The 27,803-nt window shown below is 52.6% G+C and overlaps 1 protein-coding gene across 1 annotated transcript; it reads right to left on the reverse strand.

Annotated features, from left to right (window-relative positions):
• Positions 1 to 545: 545 nt before the first annotated feature.
• NES (nestin) lies at positions 546 to 22,677 on the reverse strand. Its single transcript, XM_073323039.2, has 4 exons — positions 21,811 to 22,677; positions 14,394 to 14,518; positions 9,239 to 9,312; positions 546 to 6,871 (listed from the first exon to the last, which is right to left on the reverse strand). The coding sequence occupies exons 1-4, from the start codon at positions 22,612 to 22,614 to the stop codon at positions 2,589 to 2,591; spliced, it is 5,286 nt and encodes a 1,761-aa protein (XP_073179140.1). The 5' UTR covers positions 22,615 to 22,677; the 3' UTR covers positions 546 to 2,588.
• Between the last annotated feature and the right edge of the window lie 5,126 nt (positions 22,678 to 27,803).

Here is a 27,803-nt window from a genome sequence, read left to right on the forward strand (position 1 = left end):
ACGTTCCATTCAAACTCCATGGAGCTTTTCCCAGGGCTCTGAGCACAGAGAGTGGAATCCCGCTTCCGTCTCCTCCCCCCGGGCCCACACAGAATAGCTGCACTTCAAGCGAAAGCCTTGCTGGGCCGGAGGATGCTGCAGAATCATTGGTGACTTTCACTCCGCTTTGCCAGCAGCAGTTTTACTGAGGGTTTGTCTAGGCTAGAGTTTTTGCGGCTGTTTTAACTCAGCTAATTGATTGCCAAGTCACCCAACTTTAGCCCATTGGGATTTCTTACTTGTATTGCACCAGTACCCTGGGGGCCCCAGTCGTGGCCCAGGACCCCATGGTGCGAGGTGCTGCACAAACACAGAACAAAAAAACCAGGCTCTGCCCCAGAGAGACCGCTAATCTAGACACACCACAAATGTTTACAATCACGGCTCAGCCTCTGTGACTTGGAACAAATGTCTATGGAGTGTCCAGACTAGCTCAGCAGGTTGGTATATTGCTTTGAAATTTTATGGGACAGGTGGCCAAGTAAAGGGCAAGACACTGAACCATCGAGGTGGGAAGCCGGTTGCTTTATTAAACGATAGACGAGGCACAGAATACATTGCGCGGCTCATCTGGCACGTCTCAGCTGGTGTTACGAGCGGAGAGGACACGGCAGCAGAGCAGAAAGCTCGGTGGGAGCGGCCGATCGGCGCCGTCCGCTTCAAAGCCGTCAGCGAGGATTCAAAGCAACCCGCCTGCAAAGGAGTCCACTCGTCTTTGGGTTACACTGTATCATCTTCATATACGTCCCAGAACCGACAACAGCCCTGCATGCTCCGTGATAGCTCAGCACAGGGAAGAAAAAAAAAGAAAGTCTCATTCTTTCTCAGATCAGGACTAGCAATGAATGAATTAGACAAACTCCATAACAGTCATTTCCTCCCTTGGTGAAGAATTTGAGTGACCACCATCCATTCATGGTCAGTGGGGAAGAGGGAGCTAGCCCTAAATCAACGTGATTAGGTTGTTTAGTCCAGGATCTTTGTTAGATCAACAGGAGGGGAGGTAACGAGCCATTTTGGATGTGTTGGGCCATATCTTCAGCTGGTGTAAATGGTTATTTCTCCAAAGGCTCTGATGGAGCAGTGCTGATATACACCCACTGGGGATCTGGCCCATTGACTTCAAAGGAGGTAGGATATACACCAGCTGAGGATCTAACCCTGTGTATATGCAGGTCAATGTGTAGACCTAACCAGTGTGCAGTGTCTCTCTCATCCCCACAAGGCACACATGGCATAACTGTCGGATCACTACAGGTAGGGGGTGCAGGTACACAGGACAGATCTAGCAAGGTGTTCATAACAGGGAGGAAGATGCCCTGGAAAAAGTTTGCCTTCCAGCTTAGCTGAGTTCCTGATGTCCTCCTCATTAAAACTAGAGGCAACGATACAGGTGGTTGTCTCAGCTGTATCCTGGATTGTTATCTTGGCCAATACCCAACCACGATTCCTGGGAACACTCTTTCAGACGTAGTATGTTTCAAGGGGGAAAAAGGACCATGTAGAATAGAGCCCTTTTTACTCTGGGTGATGATTTCTCTCTTGGCTGGTGTATTTCACATCTGATGCTGGAAATAGACAAGACAACCCCAGCTCAGAGGAGACCTTCATTGCTCTAAGAGCAGCGCTGTCCTAAAAGTATGGCGGGTGGTTCTCTAGACCTGGCGTGTGAAAGCAACCTCAGCCTTTGCAACTCAGTAACCTTTGCAAGTGCTGTCAGAATGTATTTCGCTGTGGATCGAGGTCATTTTCCCCACTCACAAGCCAATGGACCGTAGTCATTTAGATTTAAAAAAAAAAGGCACTGAAGGTCTTGTAAAGACATTGCTTTGTTTACAAAGGTATTTAATTTACATGCTAACAGACAAACCAGAAGACTGAAATTAAACAATTCTAGAGCAGCCATGGAGGAGGAAAAATGAGCCCAGTTCTTATTTACTCTAAGGCCTGCTCATGTAATGGGGCCTTACCATGGATGTGAATTATAGTTACGCACTGCCCGAGTGGTGTAAAGGGGCCGTAGGATAATTGAGAGTCAGGTCCAATGCGTATTTGTTATGAAAAAAGTAATTAAAAAATATGATGGGTGTGTTCCTCCCACTCCTAAATGCCTCCGCGTTGCACCCAAGAGGGTGAATTTTCCCGGGTGTGGGAATGGATGTAGCCAATGCATACAGCAGTGCAGAGCTTGTGTGTTACTCTCTGTGAACTGTGTACCCCACGGAGACAGGGCTGAACCCCAAGCCCCTGATTCTACTTTGCTACATTCTACAGAACACTGGAATTTAATTCTCAAGTGTTTAAAACAAAAATCCAAACAAGTGTGTTAAAAAAAAAACCATTAAAAATTGGTAAGTGTTACAAGGGTCAATTTCCTAAATGCTGCTTCCGATTGTCAATAGAAAATGGCCTATTTTAAGTTTAGAAGGGGGCCAACTATTAGAGGAGACTGGGGTGAAGATACCACATCTGCCCTACAATTACATGGTTTCACTTGAGCAGAAGTAACAGCTGTGATGTGTCTGTGGTCAGCGTGTTCCTGGACCCCTTCAGTCATCTTCTGAAGACCACGATTCTTGGTCATCTTTGAGCTGGAATTTCAGATGCTGGCTGGGTCCCAGGTGAAAGACATCGTCTCCAAAAGGGGATGGGACAGAGATGGTCTGAGCCTCAAGGTCCTGTCTTTGCATGTGAGCGCTCTGCATTATGTCAGTGAATTTGCTGTTGTCGGTTTCATTGGAGACCTGGCCTTTCTTGGAGTGTTCTTCTCCAGCTCCATGGCCTTCTTCGTAGTCTGGCGTTTGCAACAGGCTCTGGCTTAGCATCGTTTCCGAGATGGGGAAGGCCTCTGGGTCCTCTCCCTGTAATTCGTGGGTGATGGTGACCTTCCCAAAGAATTCATCCCCAGAAGACCTCACCTCGTGCCCTCTGGATTTTGCACAGTCGGTCTGATCGGTGAGTGGCTTCAGGTCTGAGATCCCATTCAATATCTGCTCTCCATGCAGCCCATTCAGTTCTCCGTTGGTGTTGCTCTCCGTCCAAATGTGGCTGGACGTCATCAGTTCCTTGGCATGCGGTGAGGAGTCTGGGAGAGTCTCCTGCAGAACCCCTGTCTCACTCATGCCGCCGTCTCTCCCAGCCTCTTGGGTCTGGTCTGACGTGTCAACCCCGCCTGCAGCCTGCTGTTCATCTCCAGCATGCAGCTCCGAAAGCCTCGCGCCCAACATCAGCTCTTGGTTAAACTCCAGAGCTTGCTCCACAATCTCCAGGATGTCCGAGTCTTTCATGACATCTGCCGGAATCTTTGCTACTGCCTCCACGGAGTGGTCCATGCCACTTTGATTTATCTCTGTAGCATCCTTTGGCTGCCTGGGGTGAAGTCCTCCGCTGGCCTCTGGATCAGAACCCAGATGGGACTGGGTGACATTGGGTGACTCATCCTCAGAGGAGAGAGGGCTGCTGGAATCTGGGCTTCCTTTCTGGCTAAGAGGCAATTGCCCTTCCAACACAATCTCCCCTAGGTCAGCCGTGCTGGTCAACGTAGAAACCTTCTGAGCATCTTCAGGGTCTAGGTCACCAGGCTCAGTAGCATCCAACATTCTGTCGCTCTCCGTTTGAGTACCACCTGCAATGATGCAGCAGTCACTTGCTTTGGTTGGGAAACCATCCTCCTTTTCTGGCTCCTCGGTGAAATCGGAGCGGTGGGGCTTGCTCTCCTCCGGAGGAAACTCTCCACCCTCGCTTTCTTTGCCCGCATCGCTCTCCTGTTCGATGGTTCCTTCTGCCTCCTCCTCCGATTCAGCCTCAAAGAGTCTCTCATCCCTCGGCACTTCAGCTGGCGCCATGAGCATTTCTGGATCGTCTCCCGCGAGATTTGATATATTGACCTTGATTTCTTCGAAGTCCTCCGAAACCTCAGCTTCCTCCAGACTGGGCACCTCTTGGCTGGGCGCCGAAACCATGAAATAACCTCCTTCTTCCTCCGCGCGCTCTGATGTTCTTGCCAACACCAGGCCAGATCCACCCTCCTCATTGCTTTCCTTCTGTTGGGAGCTTGTGGGTGTGGCCAGGCTCTCTAGCTGTCCTACGTCGTCTGGGGAAACCGCAGAGCTTTCGGGGGCTGGTGGTGAATCTCCACCATCGTCACTTCCTGGCGGCTTAGCCAGCACCTCCTTTTCATAGAAGCGCAGGGGTGTGCTGTCTGGCAGCGTTTCCTCCAACATAATCCTCTTGCCGCTTTCCAATTCCTCCTCCATCCCTTCCATTTTCTGGGAAGCATTGGGGGAGACATCCTCCAGGGATCCCAGGGAGTCCTCAGATTCTGAAGAGTCACCTGGTGCCTGGGAGGCCGTGTTTATGTTCTCCGGACTTCTAGGTTCTTCACAGAGTTCTTCCCCAGCTTCACCCACATTGTATACCTTCTCCCAAGACTCCTCCAGCACCTCGGTCAGTTCATTGCTGATTTCATGGCTTGGAGAGTCTCCAAACTGCGGGGCAGGTTGGCTCTGGAGGTCCTCGTGCTCTCTTTCGCTGCTGCACTGGTCTTCTTCCATCAGCTCTGTGCCGGGGCTGGCCTCCTGCTCTGCTTCATTGTGTGGCATGGGATGCTCACTGCCTATAAAGTGACCTGCATCATCATCTTCAGCATCTCCCATTATTTCTTCCATCTCTGCACCCAAACTGCTCTTTACCTGCTCACGTTCATTTTCTGTTCCTTCTGTGCTGGTCATTAAAGTGTCTGCCCAGGCTGGCTCTTGCAGAGCAATGTCAGCAGCTTCCCCTGTCTCCGGGTAGCCCGCTGCATCTTCCTTACCCTCCCCTTCCTGCTCCTTTGGCAGGTGCCTTTGACAGTCTTCTGCCACTTCTTCCTCTCTGCCCAAGGACTCCAGTCTCTGAACACTCTCCAGATCCTCATGCACCAGCGTAATGTCTTGTTCAAAGCCGTTCTCTTGCAGATCCCCAGCCTCCTTCTCCAAGGTTTCTTCCTCCTGCTTTAAGTTTTCATGTGTCAAGGCGTTCTCATCTGCGCCGAGATCCTCGCGTCCCAAAGTTTCCTCTTCCAGCTTTACCTTGTGCCCTTCACTGTCCCCTCTTGTTCTGTCCAGGGTCTCATCCCCCAGGATGTTTTCTTCAGCCTTTGACACAGTCTCCTCCCCAAAGATGTCCTCTTTGGTGCTCAAGAGCTCATGGTCAGAGAACACCTCTTTCTTCCCTTCCTCTCCTACTGCGGCATCAGTCTCATGAAGTGACATTTCCTGCTGCTCAAACTTTTCCTGCTCAGTGCCACTAAGATGCTGTTCTTGGGGGCTTTCCACGACCAAAGCTGGGTGACTTTCCATGGAAAAAGCGTGAGTTGCTTGTATTTCTGCCTGCAGAAATTCACTTTCCAGCATCTCGGCTTGGAAGTTGTCTTCTTCATTCTCCCTGGAAGGGCTCCAGAGCTCTCGCCTTTCCTCGTCTTCTGACAGATGCAACGCTTCTGTGCTCACCACCTCAAGGTCTTCTTCACCTTGGTCAAACTCTTCCACATTCCCTTCTGCAGGACGTAGGTGATTGTGGCCACTTATTCCAGCCTCCCAGCTCTTTCCCTCTGCCCCCGATAAAACCAGCCCACCTTCATCTAATGGACTTCCCCGCTCTGTGCTCTTGCAAACTGTATCAGTCTCCCCGCACATGTCTGCGCTCTGTGACCCTGGTGTCTCTTCTTCTTGACTCTCATTCTGCTCGCAAGATTTCACTTCCTCCCGGGTCTCTATTTCAGGCTTTCCCTCCGTGACTAGAATGTCAGGGATGCTTTCTTCATTCTGCTTGGTGGAAGGACCTAGCCCTGACTGTGACTCCTCTCTGTTCTGCTGAGCAGAGCTTTTCACATCCGGGAACTCCTGCATGTCTGCTTCCCTGGTCTCCTCTTCAAAATGGGGCTCCAAGCCACTATCCATTTCATCTGTGGCTTCGGTGTCTTTGACTGCCTGGAGCTGCTCTGCTGGATGACTGGCTTCCATCTGGCCTTCATACTCCGTCTCTTTTCCTTCTTTCCATACCTCTGTGCTGGGAGAAGCAGCTAGTCCGTAAGCCTCTTCCAGAGGAGCAGAGTCATAAGAATGCACGTCATTTGGGGCCTTATCTGCTTGAAGAGGGCTGGAGGCCACAGCTGGTTCGGAACCATCTATTACTTCCTTCAGTGCATCTTCCAATGCTTCGTTGACCAGCTGGCTGGGACAGAGCAAATCCTTGGGAGCCAACTTCCCAGATGGTTCTTCACTGGGATCTTTCTCAACATCTTTCCTGGCTTCCTCGTGACATTCATCCTCCTGGCCAATGTCACCTCCTTCCACCTGGCTTGCGGTTGGATCTCCACCTTCTGCTGCCGGGCTCCTGCGTTCCGAGTCTGAATCGGACCGTCCCAATGGCCGTGGCTCCGGCACGGCAGAGCGCATGGAGTCAAGCCTCTCGAATGGCTCCCGGGACAAAGAGTGGGCCACCGTCTCTGCTTCGGCAGCTTTGATCGTCTCTCCGTCGTGGGATGAGCCCAGTGTGACGGGGACTGAATGGCCCAGAGTGGTGGTATCCCTCACAGCCTGGGCACTTTTCAGGAGTGGGGACTGAAGGACTGAGTTGATTTTCTGGAACTCTCTAGCAACGGGGCCATCACTCTTGCTCAGCACGGCGGCAGCTTGCAGCTTGGGGGAATCGATTTGATTCCTCAGTATCTGCATCTTGCTCTCTCCCTTCTGGAAGGTGGTGGGGCTCAGTCGGTGGTCCCAGGAAACCAGTCTCCTGCTCTCAGGTGTCATGGCTTGGAGTTTGCTGTTACTCACGTCCAGCTTGGCATCTGCAAAGAGCACAGAGGAAAACAAGCAGAATAAATAACCAGAAGAGTATCCCCAGGGAGAAAACATCAGCTACTCAACGGCTAAAGAGCTAGCAAAGAGAGGTAGACTGGGAACTGAAGTCTGGAGGCTGAAGCTGGACAAATTCTGGTTAGGAGGCATGGAAGCGAGGGTGATTAACTGTTGGAACAAACTACCAAAGGAAGTGGTGTATCCTCCATCTCTTTTTGGAAAGATGCTTCAGTCAGATGCATGACCCCAATAGAATTGCAGCTGCTTATACCATGGGGATTATTCTTATTTAGCGTCTTTCAGAGGCGCTAACTTTCAGATTTCCCCTGGGGTGCTCGACCCCCACTCCACCCCAGACCCCGCCTCCCACTCCTCCTCTTTCCCCAAGGCTCCAACCCCCGCCTCTTCCCGCCCCGCCTCTTCCCGCCCCCGATCTGCTCCCCCTGCCTCTTCCTGCCCCCTTCCACCCTCTCCCCCAAGCACGCCCTGCCCTTGCTCCGCCTCTTCCCGCCCCCCCGCCCTCTCCTGGACATCTGATCTGCGGCGGACGGGAGGCGTTGGGGGGGGGAAGAGGAGGAGCTGATCAGCAGGGCCCACCGATGGGTGCTAAGCACCCACAATTTTTTTCTGTGGGTGCTCCAATCCCACAAAATTCACACCTCAGCAGTGGGCCAGCACCACGCGAGTCTCAATTATTTTAAAGCCTTAAGTGGGACTTAAGTGGTGCAAAGTACTTGTTCTGGATGCTGGGCACAGGGATGAATTTCGCCCCCTATGCATTCAGGAATCGTCCATCATTGGAATGCAGCCACTTCTGGGGTGGAACCTAACAGCGGTGTGACAGCGCACAGGAACGCTACTCAAGCAATTAGGTATGGGATGGGAGGATTGAGAGCCAAACACTACCCCCCCCCTTGCAATCCTATTGACATTTAACAAGGTGGTACAGCTGTAACTAAAGCAGAATATGTGGATAAAACTTAAAAATCACATATTTTTTAATACACAAGGACGACGACTCTGTCTTCCTCCACATCAGATGGGCATAGTGGCAACTTGCTACTTAATAGTAATTGAAAACAAAAATGCGTAAGATCTTTTAAAAATGTGAATGATGCCTACTCTGCGTGCTTAGAATTACACTGCAGTATTTCCCCTAGACGCTAGCTTCAAAGACTTAATAGCCTTTTCATGCAGATTGTTCAATGAATGAATTAGAAACACAGGGCTGATTACAGGGCTCCAGAGGAAGCCAGACAATAATAATACCTTGTCTAGTATCCTCCACCCGATGTACTTCAGCATTCAACCCACACCTATTACATCTCCCAACACCCAAGGTGTGGTTGATGACCACTCCTGCAATATTATGGCAAATCTTATGATACCTGGTGTTTTTCTTAAAGCCCCAGCTTCAGGAGTCCTGTGATTATGTGAGAATCTCAGCTTTCATTCGGGAAAAAAAAAGTTTCCATCCTTTGTAGTTGCAGAGACAACCTTGGAAACATGGGCCCTAACGACTCAAAATCCAGAAGAAGAATACAGAGAACCTCAAAAATATTATTTACCAAAAATAATCATGATTTTAAGCCAATCTCATGATTTTTGCGCGTGGAGAGGCCTGACTCCTGGGTTTTGAAGGCTTGGGGACTGGCAATTTTACAAATGGCGGGGGGAGGGGAACTAGATGAAATAATTGAAGACCCCCTTTCTACTCCCTGTGCCCCCACCCTGCGTCTCCTCCGCCGTGGGGGAACGTTACAAGGGTGCTTCCCAATCGGCTCCTCTGAAAATCCCACAGGCTTTGTTCGCACTCCTCGGGGATGAGATGCTACTGCCCCAGAATAGGAAAGCATGCGTGTCCAAGCTGGTCAGTGTACGCTGTGTCCCCCCCATCTGCGACCGATCCACAGAGGATACGTAGCTGCCACCTATGGGGTACGTCTACACTGCAATCAAAGACCGGCGGCACGGCCGGCTGTCTGGGGCTTGGGCTGCAGGGCTATAAGATTGCAGTGGAAACATGGAGGCTCGGGCGAGAGCCCGGGCTCTGGGGTTCCCATGAGGGGGGGTGGGGCTCAGAGCCCGGGCCCGAACGTCGCCAATGCAATCAATTTTTAGCCCGAGCGCCGCGAACCTGAGTCGATTGACCCGGGCTCCGAGATTTGGCGCCGCGGGACTTTCGATGGCAGCGTGGAGGTAGCCACAGAGCCTTGGCCGGCGAGGTCAAGCCGCAGCAGCTCACGCTGCTAGCTCTGGAGGCCTCTGGTTCACGGCTTGGTGTGGCAGGGCTGGCCTACACAACAGGCACAGCCCAGTCGGCGTATGGGAGCTGCGGGAGGAGGAAACCTTCTTACCTCTGAACCCATTGACCAGTTTGTACTCTGCTGAAGGCATTTGCAGCCTGCTGCTCTCAGCTTCCAGGAGCGTCCTGCAAGGAACAGTCAGATGCTGTATTATTTGTGGAGATGGAGTACAGCAGCTCCCTGAAGCCCCACGCGAGACCAGGCCCTGCTGTGCTCGGCGTTGTACATAGACACTGTAAGAGGCCTGTATAAGCTGTGCCCCGACACGCTCCTTTGTAGCTGGGCAGGGAGGGGCGAGTGCTGTCTCCTCTCCAGCCATCGCAGGGCTGCGGGGCTGGCCCAGGACCCAGCGATGGGCCGAAGTGATCAATAGCAGTAATGAAAAAAACCAAACCCAGCTAAATAAATAATGAGCCGTCCTCAGGCGGAAGAATCATCCCAGGGGGGTGAATCGAATACAACGAGCTGCCACTGAAATTGAAAGGGACATGGGGTGAAAGGATCCGGTTTTGCTCCGTTTCATCAAGGAGGAAACTGAAGCCCAGCGAGGGAAAGTAACGGGGGGACGGTCAGCCGCTCCCCTTACAGCAAGCGGAGGGGTTGTAAAAAAACCAGTAAACCGAGGAAGGGGTTGTCCGCCTTCGCCCTGCTTCTGTCTGTCGTATTGACGTCACTGACACAGCCTTCCAGATTGGACCTGGCCTTAGACACGTATGAAAACTCAGAGCAACTTGAAGTCTCACATCCCTCCACACAGCGAGGCAGGGCAGTGCGACACATGGGGAAACTGAGGCACAGAGCAGCTACGTGACTTGCCCAAGGTCACCCGGGGAGTTTGTGGCAGAGCCAGACATCGACCCCAGGGCGTCTGAGTCCCCGGCGAGTGTTCTGACCACTAGACCATCCTGCCTCTCATGCTGTCTGCTAGCTGGAACGGGCCCAGATGGGGGGGTCTCTTGCTGCCCCCCCCAAGATCTTCAATCCCAGCCAAAGGCTGAGGGCTGATGGATGTGCTGTGACCTCTATAGCACCATCACAGCCCCCACGTTCAATAACACTGGGGGCCCTTACGCGCTGGAACGTGGCTCATAACAGGACCCTGAACCCGGCAGCTTTGCCTGAGGGACGCGCTTTGCAACGCGCGCTCCATTGCTCCCTTTCTCCTTTGCAAAATAGACCCCTCTCCTCCAACCGCCGGCCCCCGCCCCGCTCACCCGCCCCCTTTCATCTCCCCACAATACCACCCGTACACACAACCCTGCCCCGCTCCGCAGCACTAGGGGAGAGCCACCTATTCTTGAGACCCAGGCCCTCGATGACATAATGACTAGTCCTGGAGGGGCTCCCTGCTCTCCACGGAAGACACTATTCTCATGCTAATCCCTCCCCCCCAACTAGACTTTTGTCTGGGAGCCATCTGGATGGGGAAGGGAGGGGGCAGGAATGCAGCTTGCCAGCAGGTTCCCAGGGAATGTCCTTTGCGGAAGGAGGGAGCAGAGAAACGGACAATAAAGTCAAAGGCGCCTTTTGCAACCGGCCAATAAATGCCACGTTTCATGTATTTATTTATTTCTTAATCCCTTTGCAAAAGGGGCTTTTCAAAAAACAAACCAAACCACCCAAACTCTTGTGAGGTACGGAGGCTCCGTATCTGCGCGTGCTTCATTCTCACCCATGGGGAGTTGCCACTCCTGGCTTATTTCACAGTCTCACCCCTCCAAGGAAGGCAGCTTTAGGCCTCGGGTACAGTCCTCAGGGGTGTCTGAGGACGTCGGGGCCAGGCCACGTCTACACTGCGGGTGCAACAGTGGGTCAGATGCTTGCTATAGCGACGGAAGGGGTTTTTCCGTCAATGCAGTTAAGCTGGCCCTCTGAGAGGCGGTAGCTAGGGCAACAGAAGAATTCTTCCATCAACCTAGCCCTGTCTACACTGAGAAGCAGGTTGGTTTACCTCGGCCCCCAAGGGGGTGAATTTTTCACCCCCCCGAGAGCCATCGCTATTTTGACTTTTAGGTACCAAGAAGGCCTGGCAGAGCTCCGTAGTGTAGACGCAGCTTCTGCCGACATAAGGGGTTTTTCTATGGGGATAGGAACACCGTCGGGAGTGTGGTTTTCTTCACACCGATGGAGGCATACCGACCTAACATTTCTGTGTTGACCAAGCCTTGGAAGGCTTAATAGGCAGCAGGTTTAAAACAAACAAAAGGATGTACTTTTTCGCCCAACGCACAGTCAATCTGTGGAACTCCTTGCCAGAGGATGTTGTGAAGGCCAAGATTCTAACAGGGTTCAAAAAAGAGCTAGATACATTCATGGAGGATAGATCCATCAATGGCTATTAGCCAGGATGGGCAGGAATGGTGTCCCTAGCCTCTGTTTGCCAGAAGCTGGGAATGAGCGACAGGGGATGGATCACTTGATGATTACCTGATCTGTTCATTCCCTCTGGGGCACCTGGCCTTGGCCACTGTCAGAAGACAGGATACTGGGCTAGATGGACCTTTGGTCCGACCCAGTATGGTCGTTCTTATGCTTTGCCAGTATAGCCGCATCTGCGCTAGGCGGGATCAGATGTCTCCCCAGCCCCAGCAGACAGAGCTATGCCGGTAAATATTTGTAGCGTAGGCCTGGCCTATGTGATTTAGGAGCCTAAATCTGCACTAACTCAGTCCTGGCCTACACTTAAAATGTAGATCTTCAGGGGTTTGATCAATTCACCCCCCTGAGCACCATCGTTAAGCTGACCTAGTCCCCAGTGTGGACACAGGTAGGTTGACAGGATTCTAGTTACTGCCGCTCGGGGAGATGGATCCCCTACATCGACAGAAGAGGGTTTTCTTTGATCTAGGAAGCGTCTACGCCACAACAGCACAGCTGTGGCCTGTCAAGAGAAATTTGGGGCCTTGGTACATCATGTTTGCTGGAGCCCCACCCCCTCCCATTTCACCCCAGTTACAGAATCTTGGGGGGCCCACTCCCCTGAGCTCAGGGCCCTAGTACAATAGTTCCTCCTCCCACCTCATCAGCCCCGGCCACTAGAGCACCCGTAATGTAGACATGGCCTCAACACCACACTTTGAAAGCATAGTACGGATTGCCCAAATACAGCACTTTCAGGGCGTGCAGCAGGTCATGCTCAAGTCAGCACGTCCTAAGTCCCCCTGTGTAGACAAGCCCTTAGGCACTTGGGAGCTTGAAAAAAAAATCAATGGGATGGAGGTTCCTAAATCACTCAGGCTTTTGAAAATTTAACCCATTTTCCACCCTGGAGCATTTTTTCAGTATAACATATGCCATGAAATTGCCAACATGGTTACACTGGCATAGCTCCACCCTTTCATACACCTCCAGCCTGTGTGAACACGCTTCGTCCAGTATCCGGATATGCGGCAGATGGAGGCAGTGCGGCCCATGGGATAGAGTACTGGACTGGGACTCAGGGGATGCAGATTCTAGTCCCTGTTCTGCGAGGTGACCACGGGCAAGTCACCTCCCCTCTCTGTGCCTTAACTTCCCCATCTGTAAAGTGGGAATGACGCTGCTTTTCTACAGGTGAAAAGGGCTAGGAATTGTTATTAGGGTTTAACCTCTGGTCAGAGCTGAAACTTGCTCCTGTTTGGTGGCCGACATAAGCCATTTAGTTTTGGCCAGTTGCCCGGGGGAGAGTAGTCCGGGTGGCTAACACAGCTGGCACTGACCAGCTGCCTCGTCTTAGCAGACGGATCAAGGGCGGAACGGGCCCCGGAGACTTAACTCCCTCCTCATTCCTCCTGTGGATAAACAGCTGACAGTGCCCCCAAGGGCTTGCTAGACCAGGGGGTCCTTAACCTGTTTCTTTCTGAGGCCCCGCCCCAACATGCTATAAAAACTCCACGGCCCCCCCCGTGCCACAACAACTGGTTTTCGGCATATAAAAGCCAGGGCCGGCCTTAGGGGGGTAGCAAGCACGGCCCCATGCCACAGGGGGCACCACGAAGCTACATTGCTCAGGCCTCTGCTTCAGCCCCATGCGGCGGGGCTTCGGCTTTCCTGGTCCTGCTTGGCGGACCCCCTGAAACCTGCTCCCGGCCCTCCAGGGGCCCCCGGAGCCCCGGTTGAGAACCACCGCGCTAGACCGTGACCGGGGGACACAGGAGGGTTGGGTGGAAGGAGCAGAGCAGTGGCTGTCCTACCATCAGCACCCTGGAGCCTGTGACACTCTGTTCCACCATCCTCTCCTTCCTCACCCAGCTGATTCCCGAAGCCACCCGGCCTGCTCGGTACCAGCTGACTGGCCTGGCCCGGCCCGCTGCAGGAAGGGGTGGAGAGCAGCCGAAAACACTTGCTGCTCCACGTGCATCCTCGCTGAGCCGCCCTGGCCTCGTGAGCTCGCTGGCCCCGTTAACGAGCCGTGTCCTCGTTAGCAGGTGGCCCAGCCCAGCATCTGCCTTTCGGCCACACACAAACAAGAGGGAAGCAGGCGTGAAGCAAACCGGCGTTGGCCTGCCCCAAAATCCGTTCTTTGCAAAGAGCTGGTTCAACTCATTACCAGCTGGGCTGTGCACCCCTCTCCCCCCTTGGCTCTGCTTCTTCAGAGCTGGAGGGTTTTCATGGGTTCGTAGACGTTAAGGCCAGAGACTCTCACCCAGCTACCCCTGACCTGAGCCCAAAACCTCGTGTTTGGCTAAAGCAGCTTCCCGAGATGGGAAGATTTCAAGAGGTGAAGAAGCCTCCACTTTCCTAGAAGTTGGGTTCTCTGAAGACCCTCTCCGCCCTGGTTGACCGGCGTTGGCTGGGAGACTGTGCGGACGACTGACGCGCCAGGGCTAGCTGACACCTGGGTGAAAGGAGCTGGCAACGCTCCATTTCCTAGTGCAGGGGTCCTTACAGGCACCAGATTGGCATCCTCAGCACGGACTGAGTGGCCTGTGGGGGCAAAATGCTCCTCCAACCCCTAGAGTTAGCCTCTGAAGCGCAAAGTGCGTGTGGGGCGGGGGGGACATTGGGGGCCAGTGACTAGGGTCAGACCCGGAGCCTTCGGAAGCAAAATGACCTCCCATGCTGGGGCACAGGGGTCAGTAGAGATTCAGAGGGGAGAGCGCCCCCTACTGACGCACCCACCCCGCTCCCTGCAGCACGGTGCCCCCTAGCGCCATGCTGGGGCACTGCGGCCAGCACTGACTCAGAGGGGAGAGCGCTGCCGGTGGCCCAAGGGGGAACGACTCACCTGTAGGTCGCCACCTCCAGACCGAGGGACATTTTCAGGTGCATGAGCTGCTGTCTCTCCTCCAGGACGTGAGCAATCTGGACTCCCAGGGCCTCTTTCTCCTGCTCCAGAGACTCGAGGGCCAGCTAGAAATGACAAGCAGGAGGGAACAAAGATCAAGACGCTGGTGGGTGATCCCAGCAGTGGGACTGCGCCTACTAGCTCCCGAGACCAAAGCCTCCCATTAATGAAGATCTGCTCGACTGGAATCGAAGAAACTAACCCAGCTCCCCTTCTGCTGGTACCTGAGCACCTCCCAGTCTGCAACATACGTTTGCCTCTCTGGGAGGCAGGGCCGGGCTGCTCTCGCCATTGGACCGACGGGAACGGAGGTGCACAGAGGCGAAGGAACAGTGCCAAGGTCATGCCAGGAGTCTGTGGCAAAGCAGGGACTTCCACCCTGCTCTCCCAGGCACTAGGCTAGCACCCCGCCCGCTGTCCCATCCTCCTTGCAGTGCTTTGAGGATACACTTAGCAACGGCGTTGGGGCTTAGCTCTGAGCACCCTCAATCTTCAGCACTGGGCCCCCCGGCACTGGGAGGGGGAGCTGCGGTGAAACACAATGGGCAGGGCTGCTCCATCAGACAGCAGTGACTTGGGGGGTAGGTGCTGCCACTTCGTCTCTCCCATTTCAGGCGGACCCATTGGCAGCTTCCTCCCCACTGCAGGGGTAGTAAAGGGATCCCGTCCGGCCCCACCCCCAGTTTTAGATTCCCAAGCCAGAAGGGACCATTGTGTTCATCGTCTGACCTCCTGGATAGCTCGGGCCAGAGACCTGCCCCAAAATAGTCCCTAGGGCGGGTCTTTTAGAAAAATATCCCATCTTGAGTTATACATTGCCAGTGATGGAGAACCCACCCCGCCCCGGGATAAATGGTTCCCGTGGTTAATTACTGTCATGGCTAGAAACTGACACCTTATTTCCAGTCTGAATTGGTCTAGCTTCAAATTCCAGCCATTGGCTTGTGTTCGACTTTTCTCTGCCAGATTGAAGAGCCCGTTAATTCCCCATGTAGGTACCTGCAGACCGTAATCAAATTACCCCTCCCACTTCTCTTTGTTACCTAGAGACTGACACCTTGAGTCAAGCCCATCCCATCCCATTCCATCCTCTCCAGGTATTGAGGTTTCCACCACCGACCATGACCAAGGACATTAAAGGACACGCTACCATTCGGGGCCGTGTGGCTTTCAACTCTCGCTCACGTCACTGGGACAGGAGAGCTCTTAGCACCACCCAGGATCGGGCCTTATACGCTCCGTCACCCCCAAGCCAGATAAGGGCAGACATACCTGGGGATCTCCCCACCCCCACCACAACCCCAACAAGGAAACAGTGTACTCCAGTATATAAAGCATCTGCCTGGGATGTCAAAGAACTGGGAGCTAGCCATTGCTCTGCTGCGGATTTGCAGTGGGACCTCATCTAAGCCCCTCCATGCCTCAGTTTCCCCAGCGGTACAATGGGGGAGGCTAATACTACGCCCCCACCCATGGTGTAAAGAGCTTGGAGAGCTACAGACACAAGGAGCTAGGGTTTATTATTACATAGGGAGTGCCAAGCTCAAAAGCCACGGACCGTGGCATGTGAGGGGTTAAGGCTGGACCTAAGGTGCGGAACGGCATTCTCCCAGTCTTGGGGCACCGGCCTGGCCTCGGAGAACAATGTCCGGGGGGGTGGGCGGGGAGTGCTGGAACCGTCTTTTGTAGCCACCAAGTGCTAATTAGCATCTAAATCAGAAGCCAGAGAGTGAAAGGATCAAGAGGTCAGTTCGGCTCCTCGCATGCCTCAGTGGGCTGCCGGGCGTGCGGCAACGCTGGCAGGAGACCGCAGCGAAACAGGAGTGAGGAGTAAGGAGAAACACAGAGGCCAGTGTCTCAGGCGCCCCCATCCCAGGGCGGGGCTCCTCCAGTTCCGATCTCTGTTGTGGGGGGTCGTCCCCCTCTCAGGTAATTTACCCAGTCGCCATCTACGATCATGAATGAATTCATCCCTCTGCAGCAGGGAAGTGCTATTCTCTCATTTTATAGATGGGAAGCTGAAGTGCAGAGAGCCAGATTTCCAAAGTGACTTCGGTGTGGAAAGATAGCGATAAGCCCTGGCTCCTAATTAGAGCTTCTCCATCCCTAGATCTCAAAGCACTTTACAAAGCAGGTCAGTGGCACAATCCCCGTGTTACAGATGGGGAAACTGAGGCACAGAGCAGGGATGTGACTTGCCCCAGCAGCGACAGGAATCGGACCCAGGGGTGACGCTTTCTCAAAGTGCCCCACCATGTAAGCCCCCTGCCTCAGCGGGAGAGAGATTTGTTGATGCTCCACTGGGTAACAACTCCCTGTCACCCCAGTCTGTTAGTCACACCAGACAAACTTCTCAGCCCTGTGCCAGCCATTACCAACCTGCAAAGAGACAGTGTTCACACCAGCTTGTTCGATTCAACTAAGAAGTCACATTAGGCTTAATATTCCAGCACTGAGATCTACTTATGATAAAACAAAGAAGTCTACTAGCAAAGACAGTGTTAAGGGATATGGAGAAAGGCCAGTGGAAACAGAACTGGTGACAATCAAACAAAAGTAAAACAAGCTTCTGGGAGGATAAACGTAATGTTCGGAAGCTACGCTCATTTGCAAAAGGACTTTGAGGGTGAGAAAACTGCTCTAGCCAGAGTTTGGATCCTGATTTGACAGAAAATCAGCAGGTTTTTCATGACTCACTGCCCTCCGCCTCGGGGAAATGGATAACCCAGTGCCTTTTTGCTTCTCCTTCTCTTTCCCCCAAACTCACCGTTTCCACCCAGAGACAAGACAACCCCAATTGCGTTTAGTCTCCAATGTCTGCCCATGCTAATTTCACATCCCTTCCCCCAGTCTAGCCTGGCTTTTTCTGTTGACTTACATGCAAATGGAGTTTGCTTTGTGTTGGTTTCCCAATGCTTAATTTAGCGTAGAGGCACCCATGCTCCAGGTGTCAATACACCTCCAGCTAGCAGAAGCTGGGACTGGATGACAGGGGATGGATCACTCGAAATTGCCCTGTTCTGTTCATTCCCTCTGGGGCACCTGGCATTGGCCACTGTCGACAGACAGGACACTGGGCTAGATAGACGATTGGTCTGACCCAGTCTGGCCCTTCTTATGTTCTTAAGAGAGAACTATCTTCCCTCTTGTCTGGGACAAAAACCCTGATTTTCCCTGTGTTTGGCAACAGACTTCAAAGCATAACATCAGTGAGTATCCATAATTCCTCTTGCAGCTTTAATACATACGTGTCACAAAGATATTCATGACCAGTCCCATGTGTCCCACCAGATCTCCTGGGTCCCAGTCCAATGCATCATCTCCCATGCCCCCCCATTTCAGTAGAGCCTAATCTGCTTAGACACATCTGCAAATCCCATTAGGCACCTAAATACCTTAGAACACCCAACCCACCAAGGCTAAATGACTTACCCCAGATCACACTGGAAAGCGGAGCAGGGAAATGAAACCGGGTTTCCCCAATGGCAGGTTAGGACACCAGCCACTGCACCATTCCTTCACCCAGTGCTGGGCTCTCTTCCTTCTCTCTGGAGGTTTTCACACTTGGGCTTTCAGGCCCTTCCCTTCCCTGCTGTCCCAAGGCCCTACCTCCAGTCAGAACCATCGATGGAGCTGTCCTTATAGAGCAAGCCTAGCGTACAGCTGCCAAGCCAGAGTTCACAGCAGTGCCATATAGGCTGGTATCAAGCATGGGGGAGGCTGCACCGGCAGATCTCAAGGGAGGCTGGTGTCATTATCCCCATTTGTTAGCTGTGGAAACTGAGGCACAGGAGGAGGGAGTGACTTGCCTGAGGTCAGGATGGTTAGTGGCAGATCTGGGAATACAACTTAGGAGTCTTGGCACCCAGTCCTCTGGTGGGATGGGTCCTTTGCAGTACACGACCCTGCCACTCCTGCCACTCTCCTCCCCCTGTTCCATTGACAAGTCACAGAGTCTCACTGGAAAAATTTGTTGGGAGAGGGAATAAAAAAATTTCCATTTTGAACCCTGCAAAATGGAAACAACTTCAAAGTCTGGACCAGCTCTGGGTTATACACACAGCATGAGAGACAGTCCCTGCCCCAAAGAGCTCCCAGTGAACATAGACAAGGGGTGGGGAAACTGAGGCACAGAGCGGTGCAATGATGTAGCAGGTCAGTGACAGAGCAGGGTGTAGAATCCAGGTGTCTTGGTGCCAATTGTAACCAGCCCTCTAGGCCCCATGCCTGTAGCTGCCAGAGCCCATGCCCCTGAAACACCTCCAGCAAGCCCTCTCCCCAGCTCAGTTTATAGCTCCTCTGTCTCGAATGGCTGTTTCCCATGTGCCTCTTCGCTTGCACTGGACCCGCCTGTGCAATCTGGGATGTGGTTTGCATGCAAGCCGCTGGTCCAAAGCCAAGTTCTCCTATCAGATTTCTCACCATCCTTTCCCCACATAGGAAATAATCACTCACCCTTCCTTCCCGAGGGATAGCAATGAGGGGACCATAACTCATCGCTAATGATCTCTTCCTTCCCAATCCAATGGGGTGGGGGAGGGAGGGGAAGAGACATGCTGCCTGGTCTAGTCAGGTTCTGCCCCAAATGTGAAACCGACAAGGCTGCCGGACCCCCTGATCCAGTGACACCAACATCTCGCTGAGAGTGACATCTTCCCGCATGGGCATCAGGGCAAACCAGAGAGCCAGTGGTTTCTTGCTCAGAGGCATTAGAAAATACTACAGCAGTAGGTTTAGAAGCACCTAAAATAAATTCTTCCACGCATGGATTAGGAAGAGAAGAGAAGGATGAATGAGAAAAAGGCTGAAGAGAAGAATGAGAAAGAAAAAAAAAAAGAAGAGCGGGAGGAAGGAGAAAGAGAAAAGAAAGATCCTAAAAAAGAAAAAGAAAGTAGAGAAGGAAGATGAGTGAGAGTGAAAAACAAGGAAGAGAAAAGAAAGGTGGAAGAGAAGAGTGAGAGAAGAAAGAGAAGAGAAAGAACCGGTTTGGAGTGCTAGGTTGCTGATGAAGCCGGGCTGTGGGGGTTCAGGTGTGTTTTGGGGGAGCCAGCAATCCCAGAGGGGAGTGGAGAGTGAGTAGGGTAGAAATCTGCTACTAAAATCCCAGCAGGAGGAAGGCTATAAAAAACCCCCCAGTCAGCTTCCCCCTGCATGGTTCTAACCCCATTCCTCCGTCATGAAACAGCCTCCCACCCTGAAGCCTCTCACACACCAGGCTGAGGGCCGCAGGATGGGGGGAATTCCTGGCTCTTCATATCAGCAGCCCCTAGTAATATTTAGCTCTGAACTTTCACAGCATTCCTTGACCCTTTTCCATGCTGATAAAAACGCAGCGACATCCCTTCTCCACTGAATTATTGTTGCAGCTGTTCCGCGGTACAAAGCCAGGCGAGATTTCTTTCCCTCCCCTTGTCTGACCACAGTTACCTGAACCAAACAGCTGCTAGGACAACTGGGACTAGAAGATGATGGGGGCATATGCAGGCCACGGGCAACTTGATCTCTTTTCCAAATGAGCTCTGCCCTCTGTCAGCAGGAGTTCATTTCGAAGCATTCTCCATGGGGGTGCAGGAGAGATCGGAGAATCGAAGAGCTGGGGCTGTGAAACTGGGACAGATTCCAGTCTCGTGAATCTAGAGAAACTCCCTTAAAGTCAACAGGGTTACTCTGGATTTACACCAGCGTATCTGAGATCAGAATCTGGCCCTAACTCCATTAAAGTTAGTAGAGTTCCTGCAGATTGGCACAAGTGTATTTGAGATCAGAATGTGGCCCTTGGACTTCCAAACCAGAAACAAACCCATGTGAAATCCTCGTGGCCCAAACACACCTCTGCACGTTGAAGGTGTTTGAAATCTGCACCAAGATCTGAATTTTGGAAACAGGAGCTCAGCCAACCTCCTGGATCCCAAACCTGATATGTTGGGCCTGGTTCTGATCCTAGTTACACTGGTATAAACGCAATGGCATTACTCCTGCTTTCCAAGCAGCCAGATTCTGGCTCCTGCTCAAAATATCCCAGAAATCTGAGATGCTCACTGCAGACTGCAGCTGCCTTTGTTCCACAGAGATTTTGCGGTGGGAGGAATTTTTTTTTCTAGACAGCAACACTAAGCAATCGAAGCATCTCTCATTTCAGAATGCTTGGAAAAACTCTTCCCCCAGAGTCGGCATGCCGGGTCCCTGGCGTTTGTATCCTCTCTCTCATTCTGAAAGGGACAAGCCCAATAACTGGGGTAATGTTTTATCCAGAGTGTGAGAGCCTAACTTGCATACTGTGATGACGAGGACTAGACGGAGGAGTAAACTGATCATCTACAACTGAACAAAGCAGAAGCTGTGTTCATAAACTCATCAGTTACGCTGATTTGTACAGGAGTTCTAAGGGGCTCATTTATGGACCAACTCCCTGTGAACGTGGGTGATCCAAGATTTTAAAGCAAGATGCATAACGTACCTGTCAGTTTAGTAGTTAAGGTAAACATCCACATATGCTCCATACATGGAGACTGGCAAAACCAGGGCTAGGCCGGGGGCTTGCCACACGCTTTTGTTTCTGATTCCAGGAGTTGATGGGAGTTTCCCCTCACCCCCACACTGGACAGTCCCATGGTCACACACTAAGAAAGCCCCGATTCCCGGCTGCATTAGTCGCTTGTTCTTGATCGCAGAGCTCGACCGACATCCAGTTCACGGACTGTGTCCCATTCCCAGCCCCATCAGTGCCACCCTGTGAATGTTAATTGGACTCTCCCAGTCCCAGGGAGGGAAGTATCGTTGTCCCACTGTTAGGGAGGGAGAAGCAGAAGCACAGAGAGGGAGTGACCCAGAGGTAAAGCCAGGTGCAGGACCCAGCAGCCTGGGCCTCCAGGCCTGTACCTTAGTCACTGACCCACACACAAGCTAGTGCAAGGCTCCGATCCACAGGGGCTGGTTTTACTGGTGAGGCACACAGAGGTGGGGATAGAACCCAGGAGTCCTGCCTCCCACTTCCTCCTGGATGTAACCATTAAATCACACTCCCTGGCATAGAACCCGGGAGTCCTGGCTCCCAGTCCCCCCAGGCTCTAACCACTAGAGCACATTCCCTTTCCCTACTGGAGATAGGAATAGAACCCAGGAGTCCTGCCTCCCGCTGCCCCTGGATCTAACCATTGGAGAACATTCCCAGCCAGAGATGTGGATAGGACCCAGGAGTCCTAACCCGCAGGCTCCCTGATTCTAACCACTCCAGATCACTCCAGGAGTCCTGTGCACACCAAGCTGTCTGTAGGGAGCGAATGGCTCTGTAAGAGCAGGGTGTTTGCTCTCCCTTCCCCCACCCCCATGCCCGCCTGCAAGAAGAACCCTGACCCACCTGAAACTTCTCGGCCTCCCCTCTCTGGTCCTGCCACTGCCTGGAGAGACTCTCCTCCAGCATCCCCTTCCGTGCCTTGAGCCCAGCCAGCTCCTTCTCCAGTTGCTGCAGATGCAGCTGGTTCTGCCGGTTGCCTTCCACCGCCTTCCAGAGATTCTCCTTGGCCTGGCAGAAGGAGCTCTCCAGCTGGGAGACCTCACTCTTGTAAGTCTCCACCGCTCCCCTCCAGATCTCTGAGAGCCTCTTGGAGTAGTCCTCCACCTCCACGGGCTGGAAAGCCACCGGCACGGCACGGAAGTTCTCCAGGCTCTGGGAGAAGTTTGCCATCTCCTGCTCCAGCCCAGCTTTCTCCTCCTCGTGAACTTCCACCAGTACCTCCACTTCCTTCTCCAGCTGGGTGGCTCGTTCCCTCAGCCAGATCTGAGCCCGTCTCTCCTCCTCCAGCTCCTTCTTGCTCAGGGCCAGCTGCTTCTTAGCTTCTTCCTGGGCCGCCCGCTCCTTCTGGCAGCAGCTTTTCACATGCTGGATCTCCTCGGAGAGGTTGTCTCTGGTCAGCTCCGCCGCATGCTTCTCTCTGAAGGCATCATCCAAGGTTGCCCTCAAGGCGCTCAGCTCCTCCTCGTATTTGCACCTCCAGGAGCTCTCCGCCGGTCTGTCCTTCACGCTCAGGATCTCAGCTCTCAGCAGCTCGTTCTCCTCTTCCAGGAACTTGACCCGGGCCAAGTAGGCTTCCAGACGCTTGTTGAGGTCCCACATCTGCAGAGATTCCTCCCCTAGGGCTCGGGCTGCCAGGAAGCCCTCCATGCTCTGGTCCACTCCCGGCGCTGCTTGCCCGCCAAGAACGTGGTCTGCTGGACGGAGAGGAAACGCAAGGGAGCAAGTGGCTGGGAAGGGAACAGAGCAGAGCTATTCATACTCCAGGGCAGCGGAGTGGGAGGCCCCTGAAAGTCAGTGAGAGCATGAAGTGGGCTTTAACCCTTTGCTGCCTGGGATGGCTTTAGCCCACACAGATTTCTGAGAGGCAAGTTGGCCAGTGCTGGCTGGGGAGGGCGCAAAATCCCTTCGGTGCCAGATGCATGACTCTGCTTTGGAGCGAGACACTTTAACCGCCGATGGGGAGGCTTAAGCATGCCCCAAGCATGCTCTGCTTAAACTGCCAGGGTGCCCCAGGTAGGAGAGAAGGCTCAGGAAAGCCTGGAGGGTGGCGGGAAATCGATATGAAAAGAGGCAGAGGGCACAAGGCAACAGGCGGGGAGTCTGGACACCTGCAAGTCCCCTCTCTCTGCCTGTTTTCCCTTCCACCCTTTGACTGGCTTGTCTGTTTAGATGGCAAGTCCTCTGGGGCAGGGGCGGTAGCTCATTATATGTCTGTACAGTGCCTCGCACAATGGAGCCCGGATCAGAGACGCTACAGTAATGCTAATAATCATAATAAGCTACTCATGCCTTTGTCAATGTCCTTAGTCCATTGTTCCCAAGAGGCCAGGAGCTGAAACTCGCCCCTCTGCAGAGGGGCCGACGTGAGAGGTGCACACCACCGAATCCCCATTTAAGCCCAGTGGCTTGGATTCTCGTGGTCTAGTGTTCCACAGGCCCGGCTGGCCCTTTGCACATAGATTAATTTCACTGTAACAACCCGGGGATTTAAAGGGGGAAAAGTCAGGGGAGAAGTTCTCCGTGGACGTGTTAGGGCTAAGGTGGCGGCCATATCACAAAATCCTTAAGGCTGGAAACTGGGCTGAGAATCCAGCAGACTCATTGCACACAGGGCACTGGACATGGAGAGGAAAGAACAGTAGCGCATGCGTGTATACACAGAGAGAGAGACACACACACAAAATACCCACTAATTAGAGCAGGGCAAAACAAAGTGGGAGGAAATTGGGAGCCATTTTCCAAGTTGTTTCCCTTTTTCAAAAAAAAAATATTTCAATTAATTCCTAAACTTATTTTTTTGAAATAATAAAAAAACCCAAACATTTGCCCGGGAAAAACCTCATTGATGATTTCACTGATTTTATTTTCAAATTTCAGTCTCATATTTCAACCAGCCCACCCATTAATCCATTCATCTCTCCATTCCAGCGACTTATCTGGCCCTCGCTGCCATAATGCGTAAGGTGTTTATCTGCACAACACCGCTCTGAGGCAAGGCACTGCTGTTACCCCCATTGCATAGATGGGGAAACTGAGGCACGGAAAGACTAAATGCCTTGCCCAAGCTCACCCAGGGAGTGCACGGGATCCCAGGTCTCCCAAGACCCCTGGCTAGGGATCTAAGCACAGGATCATCCTTGTTAATTTGGCTCCAATCTATACTCTTACGGAGACAGTGCTGCCTAGTGGATAGAGCACTGTTCTGGTTTCAATTCCTGGTTTTGCTACTAGTTTACCGGCCTTTCTGTGCCTCAGTTTCCCCCTCTGTAAAAGGAGGACAATGTGTGCTGCTAGAAAAGCTTGAGCACACTTGCAAAGCTCTTTGGAAACACAAATCCCTAAGTATCCTAATTACTTTGCACATTCTTTCCCCCCCAAACTCAGAAAAATTCCTTCTCGCCACAAAAAAAAAAGTAAAAAAAAAAGTCCGGCTTGCAAACGCCACAGGGAATTCATCTCATATGGCCGCGAAGCTGGATCGGTCGATACTATTCTTTAGCACCCTTCCCCTTTGAACTTTGAGTCAGCCCTAGGATCTGCAGCTCTGCGCTTCCGCATCTCTTCGAGCCACGCCAGTTCGGAACTGCTCCTCCGAGCCTCTGAAACTCTACCCCCTTTGCAGCATTGCCGGCCCTGCCTGAGGCCTCTGGAGTGGAGAGCCCCTCCCCCCATCAGCCCCCCACTTCCCAGGGCGGCAGAGGCCTCTTACAACAGGGAATGGGAGCAGCTTTCTGAGCCGTCAGGATCCTAGAACAGTTGCCTGTCTCTGGGCACAAGAAGATCAAAAGGGGTTGCTTGGAAACAACCACTGGGAGTGGCGGGGATTGTTACGGGGGCTGGGGGGAAGAAAGAAAGGAGAAACGTTCCCCAACAATTGCGGCAGAATCCCCACTCTGCTCTTCTGGTCCAGGCAGGATTAAGGCCATTCACAGATCCCACCCTGGGCTGACAAGGCCTTCATGCCATGCTTTCCCTCCCAGCCACCGCCTGCTTCTTCAAATCCCGTCTCCTCAGCCACAGTGCCCCCGGGGAAGCAGAGAGCCTTCGAAGCCCTAAGACTGGGCATGTGCCATAAAGCCTGGCAGACTGTGATCTTGGGAGCACCTGATGTTGGCGGCTGAGCTTGCCCACCAGACAGCGTTCCCTAGGGAAGGGAGGTGGATGCCACTGGGAAAGCTGCAGGGCATAGCTGGAGAGCCAAGGAAGCCCAATGGCAGCAGAAAGGGTCAATGCACGCCAGGACCCGCAGCGACGTGGCCACCCTCAATCCGCAGGGGTGGTCCATCGTTCAGCTGGGATCAAAATGGTCCCTTGTGTCTTGGGACCTGCAACCACTGCAAGCGACTTGCTTTGGGATTTGTGGGGAGGTCTCTGCACAGGAAAGATGAGGGAATCTTGGGCCCCACCGTATCATACAAACCAGGCATGACCTGGGGCCTCCCAGCCAGTGGCTGGCATGGCTCTAGGTTGCAAACTTTGGGTGCCCCTGCAGCAAAAAAGACAGGGAGAGGGCTCATCCCTAGTAAAAGCCTGTCCCCCCATACTGTGCATCCCAGCAACATCCAGCTGCAAATTCCTCTCCATCCAGATCTTCCAATGCTGGTAGCACCGAGACAGAGACGAGTGGAGCTGGTCAGGAACTTAAATGAGTCTATAAATCTTTTTGGGTTTCCATTGAAAACCTGGAAGAAATTTTGGTTTTGGGCAGCCCAAAACTGCAAAACATTTGCCAAAAACATTTTTGTTTTTCAAACAGTTCATCTTGGGGGGAGGGAATTTTCATTTTTTGTTTGCTGTTCAATGCTGAAAAATGTTCAGTGCTGCCAAGAAACCCTGGAAGATTTTGTTACAATTACCAACAGACATTTCCACGTGAACCAAACAACCCAAATCCTCTCCCAGATCTAACAGAGACCATTGCAAAGATCACACCGGTGTACGGATTTCAGAAGGGGGATCATGTGATCAAAACACTTGGGGAGGTGTATCTCTTACAGTCAGGTGTATCCTGAATCTGCTAATCCCTCAAAGTGAAAATTCAAGAACACAAGAAATTTGCACATGGAAACAAAAGCATAACTGGGCATGGAGTGGTTGCTTTCCCATAGGTAATCAACACTGCCCTCTGCTGGGACAGATAAGGCAGAGCACTGTAGAGGGAAGCTGGAGGTACCCACCCATCAATTAAAACCCTGTTCCCCTCCCTTAATCACATTTTGGAGACCTCATGGACATTTTGTCTCATCAAGGTTGGAGAGGGTTTGCCCCAGAAAACTTAGAGAAAAGAGAGGAAAAAACAACTCTTGTTTGACCAAGGGATGGGGCCCAAGCCCACCCCTGCCTCTTGGGCTGTTCAAACATCTGGATTTGCACCCTGGTCTCCCATTAGGTCACATCTATAGACCGTTATTTATGTACGTGCATTACAATTCAACTAGAGGCTGCAGCCGCAATCAGGGCCCCCTTGTGCTAGGCACCGCACATACATGTACTGAGAGACAGTTCCTGACCCAAACAGCGAACAGCCTGTGTAGACGCAGGGTGGGAGGGGAAACTGAGGCACGGGGAAGGGCCGCAGCAAGCGGAATCAGTGATTTCTTACAGTGCATTGCCCAGTCCAATTTTCAAATGGTCTAAACCCGTGAAGCTTTGCCACTTCCCTTGGGAGTTGATTGCAGACACTAAGAGCTAAGGTTGCCTAATGTAATAAATACATTAAAAGATCATGAAGGACTTTGAGATCTACGGATGAACAGTGCTATATAAGAGCTAGGGATTATTATTAACGTGTAGTCATCTGTTAATTTCACCCAACCTCCTCATTCTATCCATCCTGTGCCATTCTACCAACCCGTCTCCCTGCTTGGCATTTGCGCCCCGCAGACACACATTTAACTCTGTTAGTTCCTCATTCGCTCTCTGGTTCTTCTATCTTTTCTTTTTTTTTTGGTCCCTGTCCCGTCCCCCCACCACTTCACAGTAGCCTTCTGCTGTCGAGCTGTCCAAAGAGATCGGCCTGGGAAGCGAATGGAATTTCAGGAAAGCAGCAGAGAAAAGTTTGACTCTTCCTCCTGGCTTGAAGAGGAGGAGGACATACAGGCAGGTAGTCAGATTTCCCAAAAGGCTTTGTGGGGAATAGCATTCTCCCTCTCATGTACGTCAGTCCACTGGGCTCGATTTATTTTCTAGTCTGACCTCCTGTATAACACCGGCCAGAGACCGTGCCCGAATTCAGTCCTGTTTGAACCAGTGCAGACCTTCCAGCAAAGGCATCCAATCCGGATTTAAAAAATTGCTGTGCAGGAAAATCCACCATAGCCCCTTAACCGTCTCTGCGTTACACTAAACAGATGGAGCTCCCTGTGTCTCTCATGATCAGGCCAAGCTTTTAATCATTCGCGGGGCTCTTCTCTGAGCCCCCTCCCATTTATTGACATCCTTCTTGTCCTCGTTAGCTGACGGCGACGTCCCTTTAGGCCGATCAAGGGGCCTTAAAGTGGGCTGAAACAATCCCCCTTGAGAGTCCCGCCCCATGCAGGGGTCCTCCCTGGCTGGTGCAGAGCCCTGCACTAGGCTGACCAGATAGCAAGTATCAAAACTCGGGACGGGAGGTGGGGGTAATAGGTGCCTATGTGAGAAAAAGACCCAGAAATCAGGACTGTCCCTATAAAATCGGGACATCTGGTCACCCTACCCTGCACCCACCCAGCCCCCAGCGTAGGGGAGAGGAAATAGGGAGTGTGGCGGGAGTGCACTGCATTGGGGCTACTCTCTTCCTACGAGCCATCTCTGAAACGTACAAAGCCAGCCCCTCGGGGATGGGCTCCCTCTTCCTT

The sequence above is a fragment of the Lepidochelys kempii genome, chromosome 24 (assembly GCF_965140285.1).
Source record: "Lepidochelys kempii isolate rLepKem1 chromosome 24, rLepKem1.hap1, whole genome shotgun sequence".
Lineage (NCBI taxonomy): Eukaryota > Metazoa > Chordata > Testudines > Cheloniidae > Lepidochelys > Lepidochelys kempii.